General features: G+C 27.8%; 2 protein-coding genes across 2 annotated transcripts; one reads left to right on the top strand and one right to left on the bottom strand.

Annotated features, from left to right (window-relative positions):
* Nucleotides 1–2477: 2477 nt before the first annotated feature.
* Nucleotides 2478–7391, bottom strand: LOC105361946 (chymotrypsin-2-like). The gene is made up of 4 exons (XM_011499263.1): nt 7331–7391; nt 3698–4023; nt 3052–3279; nt 2478–2662 (listed from the first exon to the last, which is right to left on the bottom strand). Exons 1-4 carry the CDS (start codon nt 7347–7349, stop codon nt 2519–2521), a joined length of 717 nt encoding a protein of 238 aa, XP_011497565.1. The 5' UTR covers nt 7350–7391; the 3' UTR covers nt 2478–2518.
* Nucleotides 7392–7762: 371 nt separating this feature from the next.
* Nucleotides 7763–9240, top strand: LOC105361945 (mitochondrial ribosomal protein L16). Its single transcript, XM_011499262.1, has 6 exons — nt 7763–7931; nt 8013–8093; nt 8247–8413; nt 8541–8669; nt 8789–8899; nt 8971–9240. The coding sequence occupies exons 1-6, from the start codon at nt 7892–7894 to the stop codon at nt 9184–9186; spliced, it is 744 nt and encodes a 247-aa protein (XP_011497564.1). The 5' UTR covers nt 7763–7891; the 3' UTR covers nt 9187–9240.
* The last annotated feature ends 9986 nt before the right edge of the window (nt 9241–19226 follow it).

The raw sequence follows: 19226 nt of genomic DNA, 5'->3' as shown, positions 1-19226 counted from the left end.
GCAAACTACATAAATAATATATACGTATTATAAAATAATTATGATAATTAATAAATAACAATTGTTTAAAATACGATGTTTTGACTATATAATGTAGTGCGATTTATATGCATACAAATAAACAAGTTGACCGAATAAGTGAGAATAAATGAATTGAATGAAAATCTACAATTATAAATTAGTTTATTACTCATTTAAATATTAGCTAAGATAATAGAATATTAAAAACAAAAACAAAAACGGTAGTTTTTATGTTCTAATAAATCTACGTTATAATTAAAGCCAATAAAAATACTCCTTAAAATGGAAAAACATTCGCTTTTAATTATACATTTTATACGATAAAAAATAAATTTATGAAATTGTGTTTCATTACTAGCACATTACTAGCCATAGCCATGGCCGAGATACTGTCAAATTGTATTAATGTACAAGTTTGTCTTCTCTCTGAACTTTCATTCGTTAACGAGAACCTCATCAGACAATTCTACATTTCTATAAAACGTCTCATCCTTTACATTCATGGTATTGGGGGTATGTCAAGTAACTCAGACACAAAGTGTTGTGTCACTCACTCTCCACTCAATCCACTCGAAAGCGATAGTCATCATACAGGCTCACAGTCTTAAGGCATTAACATCGGTAATTCCTTTCTTTGAACAAACTCCACATGATTGGCCACATTTGAGAAACTTAACATTGGCCGATCCACAATATCTTACACCTGGATCAGTAGGTATCATTCATTATACATCCTGGAGCAGACATGTATGGTCAGATCATCAAGCCTCACGTCATCACCCATTCCCTATCAATGACAATGGCGCAACTATCCATTTTTGAATGGCTCGTGCTAGGACCTGTCAATTCCATAAGGACTTCGAAGTTCACAGCACACCATATATCAAAACAGAATGAAGGAGAATACATTAGAAGAATTACTGGTGAAGTATTGGGTCCAGGAAGAAGAACAATCAAGCGACGCTCACAAAGCATACACCTGAACAACAGTAGTGCGAAGAGCACTTCCAGAGTACTCACCCGCGTGATTCAACTGGGCGGCACATCGTTCAGATTCCTCTAAACACATCTGTCAAGGGCCTCGGTAATACACTCAACACTGCCCGTCGCTGCTTACAGAATCTATTAAGAAAATTTTCGAGAGACAAGGAATATCATCGTCAGTATCAACAATTCATGAAGGAATACGAGGATCTTAACTACATGTCGAAGGCTTCACTGTCCAAGCGTCAAATTCAATATTATCTGCCAATTTCTATATTATTTTATATATTCTATATTGTTCACTACTTTATTTTATATCTATTATTCTATTGTAATATATATATATATATATATATATATATTATTTCTCAGAAAACATAGATATTTGTAGATTTTATAATTTATATACCTAATGTCTATGTAATAGAAAATGGCCTAGAAAATGGTCTTTTCATAAATATTGTAATGAATAATTGTAGTGTAAGTATTCACATATGATGCAAAATGTAGATGATACAACCCATTTAATAAGGCGCTTCATTACTTTCTCAATTATTTATAATAAAATTTCAATTTTGTAATTTACATTGTTATAGTTTAATTTTTTATTAAAATAGATTTATATTACATTACATATTACATTTCAGATGAAATAATATCTTTTAAAATGAAAACATAAATATTTTTTCAATTATTTAGTTTATATTGTTTTGAAACTATTATTCTATTGTATTATTCTTTTCATTATCTGATATATAGTTTTCTCGATTATTAAAATGAAATTATTATTATTATTATTAGTAGTAGGAGTAAATTTAATTAAATAGTATATATTATTGTTATTACATATTTACAATTGATAGAAATATACACGAATAACATTTTTATCTAATTTTCAATCATTCTGATTATGTATACATACAGAAATCTAAAATAAAATAGCTCTTTTAAGCATTTTTTATAATTTTATGTTTCATTTTTAGTATTGTAACATTTATATTATCGCTATTAATGTAATGTAGTTGTCATATACATGTTTCTCTCTCTCTCTCTCTCTCTCTCTCTCTCTCTCTGTATATATATATATATATATATATATATATATATATATATATATGTGTGTGTGTGTGTGTGTGTGTGTGTGTATGTGTAATACAAATACAAAAATAAATTATATAATGTATAATTATTGATGATAGAAAAAAATAAGGTTTTCTACTTAAAATGTCATTATTGTTTAATATTTTCATTCATTATTTCTTTATGGCTAGCTATGAAGTTATTAAGATCCTTTTACACAAAAATATAATATTTTGGTATGAAAAATATTTCTTTCGTCGAAATTATTAAAATATTTATTTATATGTATCTAACAATTAATTTAAGACTGTAGGTGAAATGATTATATAAAATAAAAATTTTTAAAATCCATAAAGAACGAATTTTTCAAATGTAATTGTTGAACGTGGTAAATTACTCAAGAATTGATAATTAATTTTTAATGAATTGATACTCAAAAATTGATAACAGAGTTGATGAAATCGAGGTGTTTAAAAATGTTGCTATGCCTATCAGGTTCATCTGAAATCCATGGAAAACCATAGGAAATAATACCAACTAGTTTCCCATCTCCAACTACTGGACCACCGCTGTCGCCCTATTAAAATTTATAATATTATTAAATATATTATTTTTAATGAAGTACATTTATGAAAAACTTTATAATATTTGTATCTTTCACGTATATAGGCATTAGTTATTAGATAAAAATTAGACTTTCATGAAAATTTTTTTAATAATTTCTTTTACAAAGATATTGAAGCTTTTAGTAAAATATGCTTTCTCTAAGAGACTTAATTTCTTATTTTTATTTTTTACTACGAAGTAAACAATATTCCTCTTAATACTATAAATATAAGTTTTAATAGTTAATTCAAAGCATTAATATTATTTATAATCTTATTTATAAAAAAAAAAAAAAAAAAAAAAAAAAAAAAAAAAAAAAAAAAAAAAGAGAGAGAGAGAAAAAAATCCGATTATACTCACATGTATCGCTCTTTTTTCGTGGTCAAATGTGCAAATTTGGTCTTCGCTAGCAAGAATTTGGCAGTTGACTACCGTAACCTTAGCTTTTTGTAATACGTTGGAGAATTGTGTGGGTGGATATGAAGTCGCACCCCATCCACATAATATAACACTACTTCCTCTTGTAATATCTTGCGTTGGGAGATCTATTTTATTTATTTGTTGATTAAAAATAATAAATCCTCTAACCTAAAGAGTTAAAAGTAAATATGAAATATTATAATTATTTTAACGTAATATTGTTAGCAGTACTATTCAATCATAATATTTCGTAAAATTGAATCGAATGATTTATGCAAATAAAATCTTTCACCTTAGCACACTTATAAAACATTGCTTTATAATATATTAAAAGTAAAAGTACATTGTGTAATCTCTAAATGTTATAGTTTGATATTTTTATACTTTCTTTTATTATTCTGTAAAAAGCAATTTTACAATTTCTATATGAATATAAAATATTCGTTATGAAATGTAATAAGGAACTCTTATCGTCCATTGATGGCAAAAAATTTATTAAACATTTATAAGAACGTCACAAACGTATGCATAGCGTCTAAATAAAATATTAAATTCAATAATCATCCAGAATAATTGTTTAACTCACAGCAAGAACAGCAATATCGTTATGTTCCGGTTGCGATCCAATAGTTAAACCTTCAAATTCTGGATGTAGATACATTTCTTGTACGTAATATGATGTGCCCTCATTATCCGATAATTTTTGACTGCCCGCAATAATCCAAATATCCGTTTTACCATTATCTAATTGAAAGATACAATGAGCCGCCGTAAGTATATGTTTATTGCTGATTATGGAACCGGCACAAAAGAAACGATTTACTGAAAAAAGTCGTAGTTGGACAATAAAGGAAAACTCGCTTATACTAGCGACTTCACTGCCCTGAAGCCTCACACTTTTAGTCGTAGCGCCTGAAATATAGAATATTGTTGTTAAAAAGCTAGGGTTAGCAGAAATAAACAAATTTACGTTTGACCTCATGAGATCTGACTGATAAAGCCTAATGAAATATCAAGGTTTTTATATAAATACGTAAGATAAAGTAAGTAAATATCAAAATCATATAAAAATAATATAAAATAGAGAATGTAATATTAATTTAAATATATTTATTTTATCGAGATAAAACATAAAATCAAATTTCATACAGAAATGAGAGTTCTAATCCTCTAATCAATGGTTACTTTGGTATTATATTTTTATGAATACGACTCACTGGAAATTAGTATTGCACAAAAGAAAGTCAAACATAGATTTTTCATTTCCGTATTTCTAACTGAATTATTCGAACTAAAACTAATCATTTGCTTTTATATATAAAGGAATCAAATGAACAAAAAAATAAATAAAAAAAAAAAAAAAAAGAAAAAAAAAACAACAAACATTTTATTTAAATATTTATTTCCATTTTCTGTATTATTAAAGTATTGTTCACAAAAATCGAAATGTACGCAAGAATAAATAAAAAATAGATATCATTAAGTGACATATAATAGACTTGTATTTACAATTATATTTAATTCAAATGAATATAAAAACAAACTTCAAAATCTTACTGGCCTACGTGATTAAATTCAGATAATTATATGCTAATTATTAAAAAATATCAAATTAAAAAATTTTTATCCTTCAAGTCGATTTTAAAAGAATTATTGAATGGCATCAACGTTGAAATATTGTTTTAATTCTTTTAATTAATAATTTATTTATTTCCATATTAGTACTATGATATTTTATGTCATAATATATAAAAACGAGTAACATCTGATACTTTAGGAAAATTAATTATTATTATTCATACTATTTTTAAAGATTATTAATATTGACAGTGTACTAATTCAAGTAACATATCTAAAATAAATTAATAATTATTTAAACGATAGTTAAAAAAAAATTTAATTATGTATCATACTTTTCATTAAATACGCAAATATTTCATAACTTACAATAGTAATAAGAAATATATTCGAAATAACACAATGATATAGTTAAAACAAAATATATATATATATATATATATATATATATAAATAAATAATTAAAAATTAATTATGAAAGTAGTATAATTAATGTTCAATAAATAGTATAATTGAATTGATATTTCACGATTCATTATAACTGCCACGTTTATAGTATAATAATAAAAGGCAATATAAGACATTAGAATAACAATTGTCTTATATTTATAATAATCTATAATAAAATGAATGGACAATGGGAAAAGTAGTAGAAATTTCATTAAATAAAATGTATTCTTAAAAATATGGGCATTCAAATTTAATTTAATTTTTAATTATTTATCCAATAACGATACGATAATATAAAATTTATGATTTATTAAACACTTGTACAAATGTAGATAATAACATCGAAACCTGACCAAATAAAACGAATTATATATACACATTTATAAAAAAAAAAAGAAAAAAAAAGAAAAGTTTCAGCAATAATTAAGAGTAATTATTTATATGTTTAATAGAATAATTTTTTAGACCCTTAAAAATCATATACAGTAATAAATTTGCAGGATTTCTTAGCAATAGCAATATAATTAGCAATTATTACGTTAAAAATAAAATATATAATTATTCAAAATTATTGCCTATGTTCTTTACATAATAACATGCATTATCATATTTCGATATTTCGGTAAATATAAATATTGATTAAAAAATAATATAAATAAAAATTTTTTTCTACACTATCAATTTGCCTGAACAACCAAACGACGAAGGGAGTTATAAATAAAAATTCAAAAAAACAATTAAATTATTTTGAGAATTTTATTTTTAAAATAATTTGAATATTTATACAGTTATATTACACGTTTTTTATTACATCGCTGGCTAAGTCACATGTAGAAAAAATAAAACAATTTAATGAATTTACCACGTAAACAAGTAATAAATATATATAAATTCGAATGGCGATACAATATTTTAATCTATCGTTTGTTATCATATTTTTATTTCACAAATTATTTTTACATTAACTAAAAATTACCTTTCAATCATTTTTAAAACACTGTCATATTATATAAGATATAAATTTTTTTATGTAACAATATAATTATTTATAATTACATAACATTTAAAAATTTTCTTATTATTTAATGTGGAAGGCTATTGCATTCATAAAAGATTTTATCTTTATTATTGTTTACAATAATAAGAAATATTGTTTGCACAAAATTTATTTGAATTATGTATATTTAAATGTACAATGGGAAATTATACAAAACCATGAAATTTTGACAATTTTACAATAAACAGAGAGATAAGGGATTACTACATCAGAGTACTAACATAAAACATTTGTAACCGTTCATGTTGGTGTTCGACGTTGCTTTAAATGCTTTTTATGCAATAAAATCGGTGTCTGTTCAAGCCCTTGCGATAGCGAAATTCTTCTTTTCTTTTTTTTCTTTTTTTCTTTTTTTTTTCTTTTTCTTTTTTCTTTTTTTAACTATACTGTCATCTCGAGAAATCACAGAGGCGATTTAAAACTTCGTATATTCTATGCGTGGCGTACTAAACAAGTTGGTAAAAAAAAAAAATATTTAGTTTTGAGTTGAATTTGCAAAGTCGTAGGAAATTTTCAAGTTTCGAACTAGTATGCACGTTTATGTGTTGCGAAATCTATTCGAGTTAAATGAGTACATGGACTTTTCACAACAATATGATAGTTTAAAAGTTTTCGTGACTTTAGTTTTATAATAAATAAGAACTTGTTTCGTAAGAACAGTGCTTCGTCGCAATATTAAAAAAAAAAAAAAAAAATGTCTTATCAGACAGATACATTAAAAGCCTAAGGTGACCCATATGCAGAATGGAAACGAACTATTTGATTTAATATATGCTTAACTAATAATAAATTGTGTTTGTAATCAAATATTTATTAAGTTTCATAATATAAATTACTTTGACATATAGCGTCAACAATATTATCGATCAATCAAATTTATTCTCGATTATCTCAAATAATAGTATGTTAAATTGTGTTCCGAGTAATTAAACTAATTGCCGTTTGAAAAATAATTATGTTAATAAAATTTATTCAAAATATTTCAATGTACTTTTCACTCAAATGTTAAAAAACATGTTTATACGATTAACGTAAATATTGGTAATTATTATGTAAACATTATACCAAAGCAATTTGTCGATCATTAGCTTTGATATTGTTATCCTTTTATTTTCTATGTACGTTATTACTTACACGTTTTATTCATCTTCATTATTTAATGTTAAGCTTATGCTTAGTTTACCTGCTTAAAGTTTTACTTAGTAATATAACTTGTTAGCTTAGCTCTGTTATCATTAAAATTTCCTTTAATTCTTATTCTTTATTTTTGTTATCTTCATTGTCCGAATGTCAATGTCAGCACGCTTTATATGATTACGTAAAGACACATTTGTCAATTATTGTTCAATTTGTTTAAATCATCGATGTTGATAATTTGACAATTTGCAATAATCGTTAATTTAATTGAGAAAGTATCGATCTACTATTGGCAATGATTTGTTGAGATGACGTTGAAAATAAATTTTTTTAATTAACTGACCCATTATGCAATCACAAATTCATTTCTTGCGCCAACTCCGAGCCATTTGAATCGAATTACAAATTTTGTACACATTGCTAGCTCTAGCACCTAACATAACCTTTAAAATCATATTCTACAATCATTTTCCAATTTTACGCAGACTGCATGATTGAATAAATGGATATATATTTTTATTAATTTGTGGACGGATAAATAATTGTATATTGTTAAAAATGTTATTGCGTACGTTTTTATGCATAAGCCATCGTTTGTGTAAGTGAAATTTTATGCGTTGTTACCGACTATTTTTATTTTACAAATTATACTTTATTAATATTATTTATACTCCACAAGGTTCTCAAAATGGTATTAATAAACTGGGAATTACAGTACAAGCGGCTGGACTAAAACATTTTGTTATTCCTGAAAAATATAGTAAGTTAAAATAATCACAAGTAATTAATTTATTAATTTCATTAAGGATTTATTTCGTTCACTTTTGTCGTCATATTTACACTTACTAATTAATTGTCAACGATAATAAAAATCCGAACGATAACAAAATACAAAATATTTTTTATTCAACAGACTATGAATTGCCACCTGATAATAAAGGAAAACGTCTGCCAATACTTCCGAAAGTACCGCTTTATCCAAGTAATTTGAAGCCTTTTAAAATGCAAAAAAAGCTCAGACTTATGAGGGGACCCGAATTAGTTCATAACAAACTTTTACATAAGCAATTTGGAGTTATAGTAGGTTCAACTATTTATTATGTATATACACGCACGCACGCACGCACGCACGCACGCACACACACACCCATGTGTATGCATATGTATATATTATATTTAATTTATTTTGCTTTGATTGTAAATGTAGGCATTATCGGGTGGAAGATTGAAATATGGGCATTTTGAAATGGTACGTTGGACATGCGTGAGAAAATTACCAGAGAAGGCTTCGGTAATATGGCGAGTCCCAGCTCCATGGCAACCTGTTACAGCTAAGGTATATTCCAATTTTCAATCCTAACAATCAATAACTAATGAATACTTATTAATATATATATTTAATAGAATAATATAATAAGATTCATATTTATTTTTGTATTTATGTATTGCTTATAGACAGCTGGTCAACGAATGGGTGGAGGCAAAGGCGCTATCAGCCACTACGTTACACCTATTAAAAATCAAAGAGTAATTATTGAAGCATTTGGACCAATTGAATTTATAGAGGTAATCTTCATTTACTAAGGAAAAATAATTTAAAAGATTTTTTTTACCTAATTTCTGCATCATTTTATTAGGTACAGAAGGTGTTAAAGGAAATAGCGGATAAATTACCTTTTAAAGCAATAGCAATCACACAAGCTAAATTAGATCAAATTCACGATGACGAAAAGTATGTCGAGGAGAATAATGAAAATCCATGGACCTTGAAATATATTATTCAAAATAATTTGGGAGGATGCGATAAATGGATTAGACCTATTGACAAATATTGGTTTGGTAAATACAGGTAGTTTTATAATTTTAACTTAATTGTGTAATTAAAAATGAAGAATAAAATTTTGAAAAAGAAAATGTAATAAATTATTAAATTCACAATTAACTAATTAAGAATCTCCCAATTTTTTTATTTTACTGAATTTGTGTTCCGCTTAAACAATATTTTAATATATTTAATATATAAAATTTGCATTTATACATTCATTTGCAGCTATTTTTCAGAAATATATTTAAAGTATAAAAAAAGGTATTTAATTTTTACTCGACAGGTATAGAAAGAAAAAAAAAAAAATTCCTTAAATTACATATATATTATTTAAAAAAGCATGTTTTTTTTTTGTAAACGAATGTACTTATTTTATTCCTATTTAAATATGGGTGTGTTTGGCTTTGCGAGTGCATATATATCTACTTTATTACCTAATTGGAAATTATTCAAAATAATTATAAAATTACTATGTAAATTATCTAATTTGATAAGATTTATATTATTTGCTAAAAGCCAATAATGTATTTAGAATTTATAAATACAGAAGCTACAAATACCAGAATATATATTTGAAACAGCTTGATTAAAGAACATAAGCATTAACTATTTCGATTATACAGTCAATCGAATCAAATTCTATAATTGACAATTTTAAATTAAAAAGAATCACAGTACAGTAACAAGGTAGGGTAAGAAAAAATTAAAACTTTATATGATACAATGACAATATTTTATATATCTTTGACGACGGTTCGGTGGTAACAACAGGTAAATACTACATATTGTACATTGAGTAGGCAATAGTTGTATCTTAATAATTAGTGACGATTTTAGCGACAATAACAGCGACGACGACGACGACGACGACGACGACGACGACGACGACGACGATGACGACGACGACGACGACGACAACGACGACGATTACGACAAATTTGAAGAGCGATGGGCGACATGTAATATATGTTTGTTTCCTTTTACATATTTAAATATGGCGCAACGACAGCGATGATCAATGATAGATAGATAAGGATTATCAAATAATATTATTCAAGGATGACATCGATTTATCAAAGGACTTTAAAAAGTAATTATGGGGGAAAGGAGAGAAAACAGCACTGTAGTCATCGTCGCTGCTCTTGACATTATTTTTTTTTTTTTATTTTTTATTTTTTTTTTTTTTTATTTCCGGCGCATTGTAATAGCATATCAATAATTGCTGTTTTGGATTCGCTTATTTTTCTTTATTTCTTTATTTCATTATTTCATTATTTATTTTGTTCTCGCTTAATGTTATTAGGTATAACGCGCGACTGGTCGCGTCGAAGGAATGATTAAATTAGTCTTCTCATTTTGTTTATTATCGTCCCTCTCGAGTCTCATCCCTCGATATGCTCGTATTTCTTAAAATTACTTTCTCATCCTTTTCTGCATTCAAGGATAGAGCGCTGATACAAGAACGTGGGAAAATTCGTACGCGACCTCTTTAACTGCTTTAATTTTCTTTTTTATAACGAGCGACCCTTTTTTTTCTTTAAATAAGATTGTTTGTCCCCTTTTTTGTTCGATAATTTAAACGATCACTTTTGAAATGAATTCGTTTCTTTTCATTTAAACGTATTATATTGCATTAGAATGTTTTAAAGTATTAATTTTCAAAAGTTTCCTTTAACATTATAATAAAAAAAAAATAAAATAAGTGAATTTGTTTCAAGAAAGAGATCGTAGACAATTTTTCAAGCAAAAAAGGAAGAAACGTAACGTGGCATGGTTGTAAGGGCCGGAAAATGGAGCTACTTTAACTGAAGACTATTACACTTGCCAAAATATTTTTATCGGTAAAAAAGAAACAAAAACAAACAAACAACAAAAAATTTACATACGTCGTCGCTACTTAAATTCATGTAACGATATGTCTTATTTTCACTTTTTCAGGATATAATAGAAGGCTCTTGTTAATACATGCTGCGCCTACGCAGTGGTATTATCAATTTTTTTCTTTTTTTTCTTTCATCTAATTGCCAATGGAAAATATTTTCTCTTCACATAAGCGCAAAAGTACAATTGTTATCAAGGATCATACCGTAGAATGAAATTAAATTCGATATATATATATATATATATATATATATATATATATTTTTAAAATATACTTCTTACATAATAAGTTGGTCAATCAAATGATTCAACAGAAAAATATTTACAATTCATATAGCTTTTCCTTAACTTTTATAAAAATATATTTTGACCAATTTAGCATTCACTAAAATTTGGTATTATCAAGCTATTCCTTTTTTCCTTTGCTGTTGTCATACGAATAACAATAATATAAGATATGAAATAAACAAAATGAAGTATCTCAGTTTCTAGATTTCAATGTACGGTAAGCCCTCAAGTCATATTAATGGTAATGAATATCGGTTAATGTATATAAAATTGTATATTTCTTTTTATCTGATAAAAAATAATTTCGAAATTTCATCAATTATAATTATCTAATTAGACGTGAACGCATTAAAGTAATTTATAGAAGGTCGCGGTACGTACAAATAGGCGATAGGAGAACTTATTCTCATCTCATATATATATATATATATATATATATATATATATATATATATATATATATATATATGTATACGTACACATACATATACATTTGCGTATATATTTATATATAAGGAGCTGTCGTACAACTCTTTACGATTAGCGAAAACATAAAGATGCGTGCTACAACGACACTGCGATCTACAATATGATTATTTCATTGATTTTTAATTATATTTTCTTATTATTTCTTTCTTTCTTTCTTAAACTCCACATTATTATTACTGTATGAGTATGAAATCGCGCGATAGCGGACGGCAACGTGTCACGTCGCACATAATATTTGCTGCTGTTGCTGCTTTTGCTGCGGGACTAGAGTCTCATGTATTATACGTACACACACCCACGCAATCACACGCGCTGGCAAACACACACGCATGCACACGTACAAAATTTACATACATATGTCTGCACACACGCACACACGTACACGCATGCAAACACAGATGACACACACACACACACATTGATTTATTTATTTAAATTAATGTAGATGTGTAAATGTGTGCATTAATATGTACATAATTTTTTAACTATAGAAACATATTTATTTATCTTCCAAGAAATTTTTAAGCGGGATGTGTTAGACATAAAGTCGAATTACGCCGATTACGTGCGAATTTAAAACATTTTGTGCTTGTCCATGCATTCGTACTTTTTATTGATTAATATAATTAGACTCTTTAGTTAACTTATTGAACAAATGTATATAAATTTGATCTGAAATATATACAAATAAAAATACGTGAAACAATATTTATCATATGTAAAGAACATGCACAATGCACATGCAAAATACAAGTAAGCGCACCCACGCACGCACGCGCGCGCGCACAGACACACACACACACACACACACACACACATGTATATATATAAATTAGTATACATCAATTATCAAGAAAAACTTTTTATACTGCATATGATTTGTACAATTTTCATACAATGCCTATAATCTTAAAAGTGCTTTAATATTAAAAGTATATTATCACTTATAAAAAAAATTAGATATACGAACAAAATAGAAATAAATGAATTGATATTAAAATTAAGCGATTAGTGCATATGTTAAAATTTTGACCGAAATCTTTTTTGGCGGAGAAAAGGTATTTTGTATTTATTCGTAACACAATACATATACAAATAAACCAACTGATCATATTGAATCTTAATTAATAAATAATGTAATCTATCCATTTTTGGGACCATCCATTTAAAATAAATATTAATAACTATATAAACAATTACGTATTAATCATCATATTATATAAACTTTATACTTTCATTTATGAATATCAACAAAGTTAATGTTTCCAATAATTATAATATGAAAAATAATTGTTGAACTTTATGGATATATGTGGAATGAAGTTAGATTTATGCAAGTTCAATATAAATTGAATTCTCATAATTAAATTTCATGTATTATTGATTCAGCAACTAGTGAATAGAAAATGTCAACAGGTCGATATATGTGTTGTATTTAAAAATAATAAAGTCACTTATGAAATAGGAGAATTAGATCGAATATTAGCGATTTTATGTTTATAACGCCGAAAGCAGTAACAATGATCAGTCGGTTTAATCCACGAAATCTCCCTCTCGTATATCAGAGTAATTACATATATGGGATTAAGGCGATAAATAGATAAATACTGTGGCCATCTAATCGATATAAATTGTTTGAACATACAGAAGTATTTAACTATTTGACAATCACGGCAACATTAAATATAAAAATGACTTTGTTCATACGGTTGATTGTTGTATTTCACATTGTCTTAACAAAAAATTTCAACGCTTCGTTAATATCGCCAGATTCGTAATAAATCCTCAAATGAATATATTGTACAACAAAAATTTCAAATAAATATGAAAATTGTTTTATGATAATATTCTTTTAATTTATTAGCGCATTTAATTACGCATTACCATGGTAGCTATTAAGTAATTATTTTACGTCTTTCCCATACGGACAAGGACGCATACATTTTGTAAAATACTACTGGTATTCTCGAAATTAAATTGAAGATACAAACAACTCCAGAGATTGTCCAAAGGGAAGCAAAACGGTTCTGATATTTGCAAAAAAGCTTTTATCAGAGTATCTACAAGCTTTTTCAATTCAAATAACGTACAGTGATGTGAATTTTTATATACTGACCATGTGATTGTGTTTGTGTGTGTTAGTGCGCGGGCGCGCGCGCTCGTGTGTACACAGATTAAGTAAGTAAAATTTTAAAAACATCACAGCATACGGGAAATTAATTGGTAAGAGAACACATTCTTATCAATACGAATATTAATTAATTTAAATATTTAATTTCAAGAATGATATCGTCTGTATAGATTACTTCTTTTTATACTCACTATCAACATGTCAAAATTAATAGTTTTAATCATTCAAAAAAAAAAGCTTTCAACTTTTTTTTTTCCATTTTAATATAGATTAGTTTATCGTTAAATTATTAGTTAGTGTTGTTTATTAGTTGTAGCTGTAACAATATATTTTTCAAAATGAATTTCTTTTAAGCACCCAAATGTTTCAGGTATTTTAGGATTCTTGAACAAGACTTTCGGCATTCAAAGAGTTATGGATAATCTTATAATAAATTTAAAAAAGTATTTGAAGTTTGTTTAAAAACAATTTCTTATATGCAAGGATTTAAAAAGAGTTTATAAGAAACTATCTAAGATAATAAATCTACATTAGGTACGCTAAAGAAAATAAATTTTCAGGCTCTCGAAGATTTTGATGATAGTTGTAACAAATTTACGAATTACTTAAAATATTTACGCTACACTTAAAATCTTTAATAATTATGTAATTTTAAAGGAGAAAAAAGGCAATGTGAGAATACGGTTAGATGATGAAACGATTCAAGCTCGATCAGATATGTACCTAGCAATTTTCCATCAAAAGTACATGCTCTGCAAGCTTGCACAAGTTTAAAAAAGACAGCTTTTCACGAAAGTTATATCGATATTTTGTAAGATTAATGAAACGGCGCCTTACACCATTTGATACCTTGCGAAATACATCTTTTGTCTTATTTACATCATATTTTTTAATTATTAATTATTTCAACGAACTTTTCATTCCATTTAATGAAATAAAAACTATATAAATAATATAATTTTTAGAAAAAAAAAATTGTATCTTAACGAAAGGATTTTTTTATCTATTTTTTTATTTTGTTTATTTTGTTTATTTTTATTTATTTATTACTTTTTTTTTTCTTTTAAAGAAAGTACTTCGCTTATATTCGTTGATTATCAATGAAAAATAAATGTAAAAATAATACAATTATTAGCTTAATTAACGTTTACATAGTAAAATACTGATTACGAAAAACTCAATAAATCTATGAATAATCTTGGAAAAAATATATGGAAATTTGTCATTAGCAGTTTCACGTAAAAAGTGTTTCATTTAAAATTACCATTGCATACAATTTAATATCTCTGCATCTAAATATGGCACTTATACATAACTGAGATAATATACTTTTACATAAAGTAAAGAAAAAGTATGCTGTAAATCCTACAAAAGTCTTTCTCCAAAGTACTCTTCAGATGTCCAGCACCAGACTAATGGGTTAGACTTTGAAGGATTAGCAGTTTAAAAAACATTACCATACGCAAAATGAATTTTATAATATGAATAACGTATTTTTTTTTTTTTTACGCATTCGTAAATGATAAACAAAGTGGTTTGCATCATATTATACTGTCATGCATCACTATACATTAAGATGCCGGCAGCTTCACTCACGGTTATACCTAATCAAAGTCATCAATTTGCAATAACTATTTCCGCAAGAATAGATTTAGAAACTTGGGCATGGAGTCATTAGCGAAAATTCTTTTCCCCGAGCGAAAGATTGAAATCAAGGGTAGAAGCGATATCGCCGCATCTATTATAAATTTCGAAAATACATCTGTCGTGATTGGGAACATTTGAAAATTCAAAATATAACTTTCGGCGCTACATTCATCGTATGAGCTTCCATGTCTCATTATCGCACAATACAGCGTAGCCTTGTTGCACAATAGTGAAGTTGCACACAAGTTGCACAATAGAGAAAGTTCGAGAATATTGAAACCGAGACATAAGTACTTTTTTTTACCAATGTTTAAATAATAATGCATCCAAATGAATAATGACTGTGTACATTTGTTTAAAATACAAGTGAGCGAGCATACATAACGAAGACGAAAATTTATTAAATATAAGTAAATATTCTTTTCTCTCATTGCAATTCTCAATTGCAATAAATATTTTCCGAAATTAACATTCCGATGCCTTAAACTGAATCGAGAGCGTAAATTTTGTCAATAATAAAAATTTAATTAATTTCCATTTAAGGTGTAGCATGGTTGTCTATTTTGTTTTTTGTTTTTTTTTGTTTTTGTTTTTTTTTTTTGTTTTTGCCTTTTGCTTTTGTCTTTTGTTTTTTGTTTTGTCTTTTTCTTCTATCAAGTAAATATAACGTTAACTTTTAATGTTATTACTTGCTACGTACTACGACGCTCAAAAATATGTATACTTATATCTAATAAATTTTATTTTCGATGAGACTTCGTTGCGCGAGGGCAATCGGCGCCACTCGTTGCGGCGCGATATAATTCTTAAAAACGAGCGAGCATTGTTCATAAGACATATTGATTCGCGCTACTTTACTTAATTTAATCTCAAGAACAGCAAGAGCAAATTCAAGTGCATTGAGCCATTTTTACGATTAGCGCGTCAAAGATCTGTCATCTGTCATCCGTAATAAACACTTACATTTATTATGCTTTTGAGTGGGAAGAGTTAAATCGAGCAGACAAGATTTTCGATTATTTAATTGTTTTTGTTTTTGCTTGTGAGCCACGATTAGAATAATTGTGATCGAAGCTAGTGTAAGTGGATAGTAATGCTTACGACTTGATATGATTATTAGAATAATGAGGGAAATAATGAACTTGCTCTTTGCGATTACGTATATTTGTAACGATTAGCTTTTCCGTGGTAAAATATTTATGGGAGTATCGTTAAAGGTCAGTCGACCGAACAACGTAAGTACAATTTGAGCGAATCGATCGTTTGATGTTGAAGGAAAAACAAGAGAGATGAAAGCGTACTGGCAATGCAGAGATAAGTCGTTGCTCGGTCAGATGGATAAGGGTGGTCGTTCAACGGCAAAATAATTTTCGATGACTGTGACATGACATTGTAAGAATGGTCGACCAACACTTGACTATTTCATTGGCTATTTTTAAACAATCGTGTAACGAGACTTCAAATTCATCGAATTACGAGCTGACTAAAATACCCCAAATTGACAAGGCTTGGCAAGCCATTTTTTCATGATCGACGGAACAATCCAATAGGCCAATAGCCATTTATCAGTATGTGCAGCTTCGAAACCTTAACGAACATCAGCCACCTTCGATTGTAATAGAGAGACGAAGTGGAACTTTATAAAATATATCGTAATCGTACTAGCACTAACCAACTCGTACACGCTTGTTTCACAAAGGTCGTCTCAAATCTTAAAAGTACAGCATTCTAATATATAAGCGCTGCATGCTCTTGGGATGGAAACATCTTTTTCATCGTAAAAAAGCAATATATCATCCATTCGTCTCCAATACTAATATACTTAGCCTGTGTGCGTATGTGCGTGTGTGTTTGTGTTTGTGTGTTTGTTTGTTTGTTTGTTTGTTTTATTTTTGTGAGCGCGCGCGTACATGCGACGTGTATATATGTATATCCATGCGGGTGAATTAATGTGCATATACACGCGCGCGCCCACGCACACATATATGCGCGTTTATGTATATACACTTAATTGCATACGAGAACGCGGGCGTGTACGTAATTAGAAATACGCGCGCGTGCGCGTGCGTGAGTTTATATATTTTTTTCGATGTGAATACTACACTTTAACCGACAAAATTTTATCCTTATTAAGTTTTATGCATTGCGCTATTAAAGCTGACTAGAATAATAATAACACACAACAGCCGATTTAGTTACTCGACTGCCATCTGCTTACCTACGCTTTTAGACTCGTTGGGTTTCTCCTTCATTACAAGCCATTGCTCTCCCTCTCTCCCTCTCTCAGCCACTCCCTCGCTCTGATTATCTCTCAATCTCTATCATTTTCTCTGTCATCGTTTATTCGCAAAATTGGGCGAAACAAAATTCCGATCTTCTTTTGTAAGAGATTTTCGTCGATGAGCGTCGCATTTGCTTGGGAAGATGCTTTGTGGAATAATTTTCAATTCATTTAAACGAATTTCGCATTTGAAACTACATAAATTTGCAAAGCTTTCATAGAGAATTTGCATTTTTCAAATTTAATTTTAGATTTTCGTAAAATGCGACTACAAAAAATTTACGAAGAATGAAAAGCAAGTATCCACAGACTTTCCTTAATATTTCCACAGAACTCTATATCAAAGCATATAACATAAAAATACGAAAAATTTTTCTTCGAAGTATAAATGGGCTTATCTTTCGAATGAAATGTAATAATTCATATGAAATACACGTTATAGATTTTCTACCAATTTCATGTAAATTTTATTCGCATGCAATAATACGTATTTAAGCTATGATTATGCAAATTTTTAAATAGTACTGTTTCTGTTTTACTTTAGTTTATTTTAATAATGTTTACCAAGTAAGTATTTTTCTAATGTAATAATAATACCCTTAAATTTAATGTGCTCGAACTGCTAACGTATAAATAATATATTACATCGACATGAATTATTTTGCGAATTAAATTCATTTAAATAGTCGTTTAAAGAATGCACCCGTTACATTAGAGAAACATTGCATTTTTGTACGAATTCTTTGTTTACTTAAAGCAGAATTCGCGTTAAAAGATACACCAAGAATAATTACAACGTTAAATAGCTCCTTCCGACGTATTGAAAAAATAAACTTTACAAAACAGTATAATCATTAATAACCAGTATTACACGTAAATATGTTTATGCTACAGCCACATACACAGATACGAAAAGAGGAGAGCAAAATTCAGGCAATTCACGTAGAATATCATGAAAATCTATCGAATGTATATATGTACACAGTAAGCTGGAAAAATTCGGCGCTGCAAGTTGCGCAAAAATCATAAACGAACAAAATTTAGACGCTTTTACACGCGTTTTTTTTTGTTTTTGTTTTGTTTTTTTTTGTTTTTTTTTTGTTTTTTTTTTGTTATATATAATTGCTATGGAATGATGCACTTTCATGAATAAATATTGAATGTCGAAAAAATTTGATGAGGCCCAGCTCGACAGCTTCATTATCCATCTCAATTGTAAAGTTACCAATTAAGTCGTCGTGCAGCGTTAAGATTGTCCCCTTCGACAAGTCCTAACAGTCAAATAACTTCATTCCATAATGAGAACTGGAAGACAGTGATGGCATCTGTCACAAAGTGCTCGTGCTATCGG

The sequence above is a fragment of the Ceratosolen solmsi genome, unplaced genomic scaffold (genome assembly GCF_000503995.2).
Source record: "Ceratosolen solmsi marchali unplaced genomic scaffold, CerSol_1.0 scaffold2, whole genome shotgun sequence".
Taxonomy (NCBI): Eukaryota; Metazoa; Arthropoda; class Insecta; order Hymenoptera; family Agaonidae; genus Ceratosolen; species Ceratosolen solmsi.
The sequence above is the reverse complement of the archived record's forward strand: the minus strand, read 5'-3'. Positions and strand labels throughout refer to the sequence as shown.